Genomic DNA, 12849 nt, shown 5'->3' with positions numbered 1-12849 from the left:
CTGAAATTTGGAGTCATATTGTGAATGAATGTGCATTGCAAAAACTTTTCCATTTGATCTGGAATGAATATATTTTGGGTTTTTTTTTGGATTCTACAAAATTTCGTGATTATGGACAGGATTTGTATGTGACAATTATACATGAAATACATGGGATTGAAGAAGCTAGGGAGAAGCGTGCTGATATCTGCAAATGTGTTTCTGTTTCTCTCAATGAATGTTAAGTCATAATGTGGGAAAAATATCAAGTCTTTCAATTGCAATTATCAAAAGGACTTTATGGAATTTAATGCTTATTTTATTTGGAGTGCAGTAAGGAGGATGTAATTGCACTTATCAATCGAAATTACAGTACAATTTTGCAATGTGTAATCAAGATTGAGAACCTATGACATGGCTCATGTAATTCGGATTTGCAGAACTAAGAAAGTACATTTTGAGGAAATTCAGTATGTAAAAATGTAAGTAGATCTTTATACCATTCTTATCACAAGCTAAAGAATACAGTATATGACTTGTCACTTGTATGTTATTTGTAAGTACCCTTTCTTGCGTCTGTTGTATACTGTAGCTAGCCTAAATCCGAAACATTGTATCAACGCGGAATGTGCCAAAGCAGCTGGTATGTGGCAGTCCACGAAACATCTGTTTTAGTTCATTCAGAAACATATTAAACAACCACAACTTAATGCGCCTCTCACGCGAGTGTACATGATTTGTTTACAAATCAAAAGTGCTGGCGTCTGCGTCCATTGTTTGTTTACAATAGAAAGTAGTTCATTTATGCACGTGAATGCTATATCTGTATTGGCGCGCGGGTTCAGTATCGGGTAATATTGCACGATTCTGACAATGTAAAGTTAACGGGGGGGGGGGGAGGAATGAGGATATAATAAAACCGAGTATTGCTCGGTGTTTTATTGTACATAAAGTTGTGAACATTCCTAGAAAAGTAATCATTTCGGAAACTCAACAATTTGTGTCTTACAGAAAGGCTACATCTCGAGAGGATGAAGCACGACATGTTTGAATTCAGTTCATTTAATAATACAATCAAAATGAAACCATGATATTCAAATATAAATGATACAAACACGTATAGACGATAAACACACATACATTCACGAGGGCAGTTTGGTTACCTTACATGATTAAGGCCGAAATCAACATCATTTTCATGTTCACAACGAAAGCAATTTAAAATCGCATAAACGGTATCAGTATAGTGTAACATAATGTTATATAATTTTTTTGAACCTTTGCGTGTATTTTCCAGTGACAAGTCAAGCCCAAATTACACCTACTGTACCGGCCGGCCGATTGTCAATAACTGATATGTGATACGACTTTGTTTTACATGGACTAAAATAGAGCTCACTACGGAGAATAGAATGTTCGACTTAAATAATTGTTAAATGTTGTGGCTTGTTTTTAGTACCCAATCCCGGAACATTTGCTGAGCAGAGCTTTAGTTCAGAAATACTCACTGATAACATAATTTCGTTTCTGTTATGCACTGAGGCAATTGTGTGATTATTCATCACAGAAAGGGCTTGGTTACACCTGGCTCTGGTTGCATGAAAATTAAAGTTCATTTGTAAATGTAAACCTTGAAATATTTTGCATAAATTATAAATGTACGTCATCTATTATTTTATTTGTAAACACGATATTTGGACTCAGACTTTAAACTCTAAAGCTAAAACTCATACTTAAAGTTGCTTAATCTTTTCAAAATTTGCTCTGCAAGTAGACATACGATTGAGTATATAATTCCGAAATGTTTGTAAGTATCACCTTTCACGGAGGGAGGATAAATAATATTACAGTTCTGACAATTGAGCACGAGCTAAACATTTGTGCTCAGACAGTTTTGTTAATACGTGGATACACGAGTTCAAAGTTTGTACTTGTATAGTTTCGTGACAACTTGGATACCCGAGTTCAAATATCGTACTTGGATAGTTTCCTGAATATGTCTATATATTTTGAAGTAAATTAAAAACATATTAAACCTTTGCGGTCTCCGCCTTACTAAGTGTTAGATGAACAGACCAGTCTTGCAATTTAGTAATTTTCTCCGTTTTAAATGGAAGTACGTCATTCTCTTTCTTATTATTTGACTCTACAAATGCTAAATATGAAACGTTGACAATGTCATGTTGTTTATGTTAATAACATTGGCCGCGTAGTGATTTCTTAAAATTAGGCGATTCATGGTACTGAAAAAGAAAGTATTATAATTTGAACAATTATCCTTGTAAAACTATTTCGCTAAAATTACGTTGGCTAGGAAACTATTGTTTGTATTAAAACATTTTAATGAAGCTACAACTATATCCATGACGGCGACTTCAATAGAAAATAATTTCGACGCGAATGTTTGAAATGAATGGGCTGTAAATGTAAAGCTGCTCAGTGCATGTGCACGAAGTTTGGCAGAAATGTCAATTAATTAAGATATTCTATCACCCTGAGTTCCACTTACTAGCGATACAATATTAGTTAATAAGGTAATCGTGGCTTCAGTTTTATATACATGAAAACTCCTTTAACCTCATGCATTTTAATCAACATTTAGTATCATTTTTTCATAATTTTCCTAAACGTTTTTCATCGTCATATTTTTTCGGACTTCTCAGTCAGGGCCCACCACTTTGTTATTCAGAATCACGTAGTGCTTGCGAATAAACATTTATGTGTGGAAATTGTCGCGCAGTTAATCACACAAATAACACTACATAAAATCATGTATTTTGTGTTAAACATTTATTACAGGTCGAGTGTATATTACCAATGTGTTCGAAACAACATAACTTCAAGACGGGAACTGTGTAGTCTGAAATACTCAGCAAGACATTTACCGAAAACGTTGCTTACCTGAAAAACATAAACAAATTACTAATATGGATAGAAAAGAAACTAGAAGACTAGTTTTTAATGGAAAATTTATTTGTTATGTTGCGCAGTTTACTTTACATCATAACGTTGCTTGTAATTAATGCAAGATTTATTCCCACAATCAAGCCTAAATGTCTATATGAGGAGAGAAAAATCATTTACTCTTCCAAATAGCTTTAGAGGCAACACGATACATATTTACCCAAACGTAAGTGTGATTTAATTAAAAAATTTTTTAATATTACTGTTTTAGTTATGTCTTACCCGATATGCGTCAGAAAGGGCAGCAAACTCCAAGAATCTTTGTTGGTCCTTCCCATGTTGTGCGGCAGTAATGACCCCAACCACAGAAAAACCAAGGAAAGGGGTTAAGGCACCGGACAACACTTGGTGGGAATCCCTTGGGATCATCGTATCTACCGGGTCCATTGGGGCAGGCATACTCCACTGTTTTATAATGGAAGATTCCAAGAGTCCCATGAGTCGTCGATTTATGAAACGAAGGCTTTGTATTTATTTTAGAATTTTTGACGACCTATCTTTTTATTAAATCTCTTGGCCTAACACTATGGTATATTTAAAGTTATGGCTATAACCTTCGACAATGTATACTTAGCACACTACATTACATACAACGTTTTTCAATGAATTGAAAAATATTTATACTAATTATAAAAATGTCTGGTTTTGTCGACCAATATAAATGAAAAGGAAAGTCATCTGAATAATATGATATAACAAATAAAACATTAGGTCGCTTGGAAATTGCGTGCGTTTTAAGACTGCATCAATTTTCAGCCTTCATTGATATAGCTATTCAAATGTTGGTTAAAAACATATTACATATCATTATGTTGCTTATGGTTAATATTATTTGAGGCTGTTATAAGACTCCATGGATGGCTTAGTTGCTGATAATGATATACGTATTGCTGACATTGGGGGAATTTGCTGTTACCCAGATCGAAACATTATAATCGATGAAGAAATAATTTTATTAGACTTGAACTGCCCGTTTGTAGAGGTCGATGCTACATGCCAAAATACTATGTATCTCTCATTGTCTCCAGTTTGGAAGTATGCTATATCGCATCACGAGGACTATTAGTGAATGTTGAATTTAGAAAGTTTTCTCTTGATCAGCTTAGATATGGTAATATTTTCAAAGCAAATAATACGTCAAGATTACTAATTAAGTTATTGCATGCGGTGTAATAAACTTGAATGTTACGCAGGATGATGATTACATGGGTCTTGGCACAGCTTTAGACGCAACACTGTTAAAATATGTGACTGCGGATTTACAACGAGAATATGTTAACATTATTATTGAATCATTACTTGAGATTACGAAGACATGACGAAAATATAACAAGAAAATTCACAGTTAAAAAAAAAAAGATTAATAGATATTTAACTTTGGAAGATACGGCGAGAATATAGATACCTAACCGTAATTAAAAATGCTGTAACAAAGAATCGCACCATCGTGGAAACAATGAGTAGAGTACCATATATTATGTTCCAAGACATCTTGGTTACCTACGATTACGCTGAAAGACCTCTCCGGTGGCCTAAGTGGTTAGTTGCGTAAGGTCGCGGGTTCAAACCCCTGTTAAGTCATACCAAAGACTTATAAAAATTGTACTAGCAGCTGCCTCGCTTGGCTCACAGCATTAAGAGGTTAGTGTTAGGGCTGGACGACTTGGATTCAGGATATTTTCACTGGATGGGACATAATGCCACATGTCTGTGGCATGATACCCCAGTGCTAGACATCACTATAAAACGGTCACGCTGCAGATATCTTAGCGGTATGGCTCAGACTGTCAAAGCTAAGTTAAAAATCCAAATAACACAACACATTGAAAAGCAACACGTTGTTTCCACTTAGATGGAAACTAGATCATGTCATCCCTATGAAGTCAGCAGCTTAATCATGTTGGTGAACAAATTAGCAAAGGATAATTTACGAGGTTTCCAAAGAGTAAAATCAAAATAATTATTATCACGCTGTCATAGCTACTGAGCTAGGAAAATCACGTACATTGCTTCATAATGAAGGTAACAAACCTTCGAAGTACTTTTCGTTGTTTTCGTTGTATTTTAAGGTGTATGTTCGTGTTTATTTATGACCATTGGGGACATTTCAGCAATAATACTGTCAACTGTTCATAGTTTGTTAACGAGGTCATACATATCAAAATTAGTTCCACACAGACATGTTTTAATTTGATTTAGCATTTTCATGTTCGTCACATTTATGTATAAACACATGGATTTTTTTTATTTATTTATTTTTTTGCATGATAGGCTCAACTTTTGATGAAAAACATCTATAACTCTAAACCAACACTTGAACTTGATGCGATAAGCAGAAAGAGATTTAAAGTAGCTTCGATTGTAGCGATTCTAGCTGTCGTTAGCGATATTTAAATTACGCATTGTAAACGTGTAATATGGATAGTACCTTTCGAAACAATAGGCACCCTTGTAAAACATACGTTGTACGCGTTTTGATCGTCACGATTATGTTGATCGAGGCTGATGCTGACTATGGTGTGGTTGTAATCGATTTTTCCTTTCATACTATAAAAAAACCATCGACACGTATGTACCGGCATTTTTGTCTCTGTCATTATATAAATACATGGGACATTTTCTTATATATAGTAAGAATGGTTTTTATGTCAATACCAACTTCAAAATGACTTTTTCTTAACTCTGAAACACGTAGTACATTAACAAAATAAATGTCAGGTAGCAATAAAGGAATGCTTTTGTTCCCAAGAGCGTCGAAAGCATGTTTATCTTGTGATGACTGTTTTTGTTAATATGATCAACAGACGTAGCTAGTAAAACATAGTTAACCAGAAATATTTAAACTAATCCAGACTAGTCTCTCAACGCAAGGTGTAAAACAAAAAAGAAGCTAATTATGGAGATAATAAAAAGAGCAACTGGAACAAAATACAATTCTAGGAAACCAGCAACAAGCAATACAAAAATTAACGGAAGTACATGGCAACACATTTTAGAAGGTCTGACAAATGCCATAATCATTGAAAAAATAAATTTACGTGAACGTGATTTATGAATACCTGCAAGTAAGGTATTTCCAGTCCCTTGAGAATTTCATTTTTCATTAAGTTATACAGATCAATTAATCAAAATAAATCGAGATCATGGTCGAAAAAGAAATATGTTTTATACAAAAGAATTGAAAGAACATGCGTATAACATAAGCGAAGAAATGCAAAAAGATCTATTACGAAAGGGCAAGAAGAGTCATTGCCGCATTTTTCATCATCACAACAAACACAATAAAAAAACCCACCAGTTTTTGATGATTATGTTCATGATACACGTACTGGAAGTGGTAGAAAGGTGTACAAAAAAGCTCAGCTGACTTTGTAACGCGATTAGGATTACTATCTTGGAGTAAACGCGCTTGTAATGTTTGTATTGAAATCGACAACAAAGATTGCCACAGATGCTTTACTTTAGATATTATCAATGGAAGAATGGATGGTGCTGTTAAATCAATGAAATTATTATAGTAAGTATGAATAGGCAATCAGCCGGCGATAAAAATAATTTTAACGCCGTTAAAAAGAAAAATATATGCTTTAAAATTGGACATGTTCAGCTACGAGAAGGACCGTACGTTACTAGGTTAACAAAACAATTAACGTAACGACTATAAAAAGTTTGTAAAAAAAAATGCATCGAAAACTGACAGTTCCATTACAAGCAAGCATACGAATTGGCTGCACGAAAAGTGTGATGCCACTCAGGGTCTTTTGAATGAGATTATAGACTACATAAGGCCTGCATAGAAGACAAAACTTCATTAAAAACGGCAGACTTTAACAGCATCAAGCGGACTGTCCAATGCAAACTCACATAGTTTCAAGACTCACGGCTGAACAATAAGGCAGATGCAGTTAAGTCCTGCGCAGACAGGAATGAGATAACAAACTTGTATGATTGCATACCAGCAGACGTTTACAAAGCCGGAGGCTCACACATGGTACATCAGCTTACTGAACCCGTCCAGTTAATGTGGAAATCAGGGAACTATACCACAGGAGTACGAAGATGCATCCATAATTCGCTTGTACAAGCAGAGAAGCAACAGACAATTCTGCAACAACTACCCGGATATCGGCATGCTATTAATAGCTGGTACAATATTTGCCAAGATTCTGATGTAACATGACTTGCACGTTTAATCATTAATTGCAATCTATGAAATTAGAACAAATATTGTCGGGTCCAAAGTACCACGTAATAAACGTTTATCTTTTAGTGTCAAAGGAGTAACGGGAACCCTATGGCTGGCCCTCAAATATTCTATGAACTACTGAAAGACCATCTATCTAACCTGGTTGACACATATATATATATATAGAGAGAGAGAGAGAGAGAGAGAGCGTGTCCAGAGACTACATATATGCAAAGTTATAATTTGGTATTGACTTTGTTCTATATCAATTGATGCTTGACCCCATCAATACCAGAACCGAGAGTGACAGAATAAACATGATCTTGCCAAATTGCAGGCCAAAACACGATCTTGCCAAATTGATCTTGATGGCATACAAATTATTATTCTTGTATCTTTTAAATGTAGTTAAGAAGCTCTGGAAATGAGAAAGACACAAATCACTATTTTTAAACTTACGTTTGACACAGCATCTTCCATGTGTCAAGCCATATGGGTTATAGCAATGTACCTCCGGATCATTACAATCGAGGTCAGTTTTGCACGCAGGACCGTCTGAAGAGTATCTGCATACATTCCCATACCAGCCTGTAATTGCAAATATTATGAGTTTTGTCTAATGAGTGTAATACGCATGTATATATGGTTTACTACATTTAGAATCAAACTATATAACGAAAATATTCCTGGTAATAGACTGCACAGAAAGTTTAAGTATCCTAAGAGATGCATGGTTAAGAAAGATAATGGCTAAATGGATAAACAGCCTCCAACTAATAAAGACAACTACCTTCCTGAAGATTGTACAAATGTGTGAATGAATCGAGTTTGTATGTGCCCTCTGCTTACGCACACACACGCATATATATATGTGTGTGTATAGAGAGAGAGAGAGAAACTCTTTGAATAATTTAATAGTGTATATGTTAATTAAAATAAAGTAATTCACCACAGTAAATTATTAATTAATTACTAAATAAACTAGTAACTTAATACATTCAAACTTTAATGAATCGATTGAGTGTCTACATTCAAACAAAGTTAACAAATAATTTAGAATTTGAATCACGAAAATAACTTGCCGCCACCTCCAAGAACAAAGGATGGGACACACACAATTAAGACGCTTAATATATGCATCGCCAATATTCTTCTGCAGGTAAATAAACCAGCTGGATAGAAACTCTCAACTGTGAAATGCTATCACGTGTCAGTCCATTGCTTTTATACACCAAGAACATCACACGTGCAGACATGTCACGACAATTTATCATATTCTTTTTTGCATCTTTAAAACGCGATTCAGAACAAGGTATGTACCTAAATTTAACACACGTTAATGAAATTGAGAAAATACTTAAATCTAGCACTAAATAACTTTAATTATGAGAAAATTACGTTCAAAAATGTGTACATCTTAATACATATTTTTTTAACGTGAAATACGTGCAAATGTACATTTCATAAACAAGCCATCTGCGTAAGTAGTTCCACACAGACAGATTATACTTTAATAGAAATAGCTGTACGTTATCGAGTGTTTTTGTGATAACAGCACATCTCAAGACACGTAGTCTTCAATGTGATTGGCTAACGTTTCATATTCACGAGAAATACATGTCTTCCGATGTTGATATTTTATTATATGCCTTTAAAGAATTCATCTGCAGTTTAATTAATTATTAACAGACATTTCTAAGAACTGATTAGGCAATGCATAACATGTCCAACCTTGACATACAACATACGCATAACGTGTTGTACGTGTACACACAAAGTAAGTATAATACATGTGTGCATTTTGGATGTCAGTAATTTGTAATCCTCATCCGTTTTGGAAAATTGTTTGTTACAATTGGTTGAGAGCGATATTGCAGTTAATCCCTTATGCACACCGAAGCATGTTACCGATTTCACTATTCAAACTGAATGCAGACGGTGAGAAACAGGTAGAATGATGCAATCGTTCTGTGACAACTATTGGGCACCCTTGCTGTTACGTTTAGTAAATGGCTGTTGGACGTAAGCTATTGTACGAAATGTTGACCATTGGACGTAAGCTGTTGCATGAATTATGACTGTTGGACGTAAGCTGTCGTACGAATATAAGCTGTCGTACGAAATTTGACTGCTGAACTTAAAGCTGTTGTAAATTATTTTAAACTAAGCATGACTATTTGAATAACAAACTTGTATCGATTACATAATAGTTAACTTGTCGAGAACTTGGTGAAGTGGTTGTCATTCATGTGATGACATGAAGTTTTTAAATCTTTCGGACTATGGTCATCAAATCCTTGTGAGTGATAACCGATATCCCGCTTAGAATGGAACATTTCAATATGAATGCATTGATTACTGTCCATTGTTTGCTCTATTGGTTTAACATCTCTAATGGTAAAATTACCAAATCCAATAAACTCCAATGGGTAATGGATGATTTACAGTAAATAAAAATCGTGCAGCAGAAATGGACTATAACCTGTATGAGTGGTTGTGTATTGGTGACGAAGGTAAGTGAGTTCAAATATCCATCATCCTGAAAAGTGAATGTAGAGTTAGAACTAACACACATTAATTCTGGCCAATTCAGCGTACGCGTTGTTTCTACATTTAAAAGGCCGTAGATACAGTTATATTATTGTCATTTTATTCCTATTACGAATCTCTCCTAAATTAAGACCAGATATATCACAATGATGCAATACAGAATGTCTTGGATGAGTTCACAAAAGTTTCAAAGTAATGTGTTAATCTAAAATCAATGAGCACTTAGTAATTCCAATGAACAATTTAGATAAGTAAATTATCTCGAATCACAATATAACTATAAAGGATTGTAACAGATTGATATTTAAATAGCCATTAACTATTTGTTTAACAAGTCCCTATTTACACACATTTTCACTTGACCTAGATGTGATTCATTGTAGTGGAAATTTCCAACCAAATTGTAAACAAGTCTGTTTCTAGAATGTTCTAATCTTATACACAAGCTATTTATAACCTAAGATCATGTGTGAAAATTAGGTATGTAAACATCCTACTTCCTAATGACCATTACCTCAAAGTACAATTTACAATCATGAATAAAATGTAAGCACTCACTAAAGATATACATAATAATAATTACATTTACATTTGTATCATACCGTGTTGAGTCCAGCCTGTAGAGCTGAACATGCACATGTGCATTCATCCTGCTATATTTTTTATTAATAACTATTTTTGTCATTATTTACCGAGTTATATTTCTTTTCTGGGGTAGAGCGTTGAAAGAAAACCAGCTCAGTAGAAACAAACAAAAATGAAGAATTTTGACTCATATTTCTATATTGATTCTTGATATCAACTCTTGTATGCAGACAAAAACATCGTTCCAATAAATTAATGGTGCCAATGTTTCTTTTTAACAGTACAATTTAGAGAAAAACTGAGGAGTAAGCCGGGAATTAAAGGAAAATATACATTTGACTCTTATGAATCTTTGCTTTATACTTTGATAATAGAGATACACTATCCACGGACGTGAATCATCCATATCAATTGTGGCTTGTCGAGTTTTACATGAGCTGCGAAATAAGGGTTTCCACCACATATCATATGCACCAAATAACACCAGTTTTGCTAGTCCTGACATGCTCGTTTACGTGATTCAAATATAATATAAGTTTCTTGCGTTTATTATAAGCAGAACTTAGTAGAAAAGCCAGACTTTTTTCGGAAGTTTTAATTATGATTTTGTGATTAGCTTTCACATCCAACAAATAAAGTTTCCTTACATTAGGTAAATAACATTTTAGTGCAGAGACATCTATTTAGCATACATTATCTTTTTCATTAAAATTGTTTAATTTTCTTATTTAAATGAGTTTATAATTAATTATGACATAACCACTAAATTTCTCATATGCATGGACTGTAAATAATTAGCCATAATTTCTTCCTTTCTGGAGATTTAAGGTGTGTGGCATGTTGAAATATTATGTATTTTATGAAAGGGAATTATTCATGATATTCGTCCACTAATTGTTATGAAAAAAGATTTTTCTCATAACCCTTCTTCTCATTTCTTGCTATGAGAAGAAATTAATCATCAGTTAAGAAATATATTTGCCCATGGAGAGAGAGAGAGAGAGTTCCGGGCTATCTTGAAAGAGGGTGCCACTCATAACGGTGTAAATACGGCTACATCTGGGGAATATGGCGATGCGGGAGGTACTTCGGGATGCTGTAAGGACACAAGCCTCTTTGAGTTACTGACGAATGAACTCACTTTATTGAAATACTCAACATATAAAATTACATTCTAATTTCAAACTACATAAACTTAAATTGCGGATATAAGAGATACATATAAAACTACGATATTCCTTCACTTACCAACATCATACATTTGTATAATTTCTGCCTTATAGAATATAATACAGATAATTAAATATCGAATAAATTCACGATAGCTAAAGAATAAAAAATTCAATATTTCAGACTAACATCGTAATCATTTAATAGAAATATATTTTACTGAATTCAATCTAAAACGTCAACATGTCAATCTCTATTATTTAAAGAGCATTTTATTTCTAAATTATCTATTACTGAGTATGAAGTTGGTAATGAAAGTCGTTTTCTACTATATCCAATAAATATAATTACAAGCAAATATAAGATCTTCAAACAATTAACCTTTCCAAAAACATTGTATTGAAGAATAGTAAAGAAATATTAAAATAATCCAATGTTGCAACGTACTGATGTTAGATTAACATCTTAACACTAAACATCCTTATACTACATAAAAAAATTGTACATAGACGATAATCTTACCTGTAACGACACAAGCCTCTTTGTGTTTCTGACGAATGGCTTGCTGAGAGCCAAGCGAGGCAGCTGCTAGTACGATTTTTATAAGTCTTTGGTATGATTCGATCGCGGTTCGAACCCGCGACCTCCCGCATCCGCGGCTGACTCTCTAATAACTAGGCCACCTGAGCGGTCCAAAGTTCACGTGTTCTGTCCGATTTGGAAGACACAGATCAATTATCTGAGGGACTGTTATTTAAAGCATTAGATAATAAACAAATATGGCATGAAGTACTTAAGTGTCAATAATAGACTAAAATAAAACCAATGAAAGCAATACAACCAAAACAATTACTGGAAAAAGATTTGCTTTTCATCGCACAGAGACAATATAGCATAAATCGACCACCGTTATTGAACAAAACTGCGCACATGAAATCTGCGAATTTAAAACTTCATAAACAGTACTCGAAAGACTGAAACTGCATATCACTTAAAACTTGGTTATTTGGTTATCTTACTTCAAATAGACAAATGCTCCCTTTGGATTGGTTAAATGTTACTTCAAGTAGAAAAATGCAGCTTTGGATTGGTGCACGTTTTCAAGTAAGATTTGGAATGCGTCCTGATCGAAGGACCTGTAAACATCAGATATATCATAGACGTATTGTTATAGTAGTACTAGGCATAATAAGTTACGGATCTTTTTGGATACATGACTCGTGAAATACAGAAACGATATCATACACGTGAATTTATACCGGCAGAAACCCGTACTGTTGCTAGATGCCAGACAGGTTAAAAACAATTTGCAACAATTTAGTTCCAGAAAAAAAAAATCTTAACATGCGAATCTTAACTAAAACGACAAAAATCATGCACCAATTATAAGTGACTCCATGTGCAATTTTTAAGAT

At 34.0% G+C, this 12849-nt stretch overlaps 1 protein-coding gene across 2 annotated transcripts; it reads right to left on the bottom strand.

Moving 5' to 3' along the window:
* Window positions 1–2754: 2754 nt before the first annotated feature.
* Window positions 2755–8367, bottom strand: LOC149793047 (upsalin-like). Of its 2 annotated transcripts, none has more exons than XM_089966943.1 (4): window positions 8212–8367; window positions 7589–7717; window positions 3166–3348; window positions 2755–2880 (listed from the first exon to the last, which is right to left on the bottom strand). In XM_089966943.1, exons 1-3 carry the CDS (start codon window positions 8267–8269, stop codon window positions 3176–3178), a joined length of 360 nt encoding a protein of 119 aa, XP_089823069.1. In that variant the 5' UTR covers window positions 8270–8367; the 3' UTR covers window positions 2755–2880; window positions 3166–3175. The 2 variants fall into 2 exon arrangements, with proteins under 2 accessions (XP_089823069.1, XP_089823070.1); XM_089966944.1 differs by having other exon boundaries at window positions 8218–8364.
* Window positions 8368–12849: the final 4482 nt, after the last annotated feature.

This window comes from Sinohyriopsis cumingii, chromosome 8 (genome assembly GCF_028554795.1).
Source record: "Sinohyriopsis cumingii isolate HCF-2022 chromosome 8, ASM2855479v2, whole genome shotgun sequence".
Classification (NCBI taxonomy): domain Eukaryota; kingdom Metazoa; phylum Mollusca; class Bivalvia; order Unionida; family Unionidae; genus Sinohyriopsis; species Sinohyriopsis cumingii.
The sequence above is the reverse complement of the archived record's forward strand: the minus strand, read 5'-3'. Positions and strand labels throughout refer to the sequence as shown.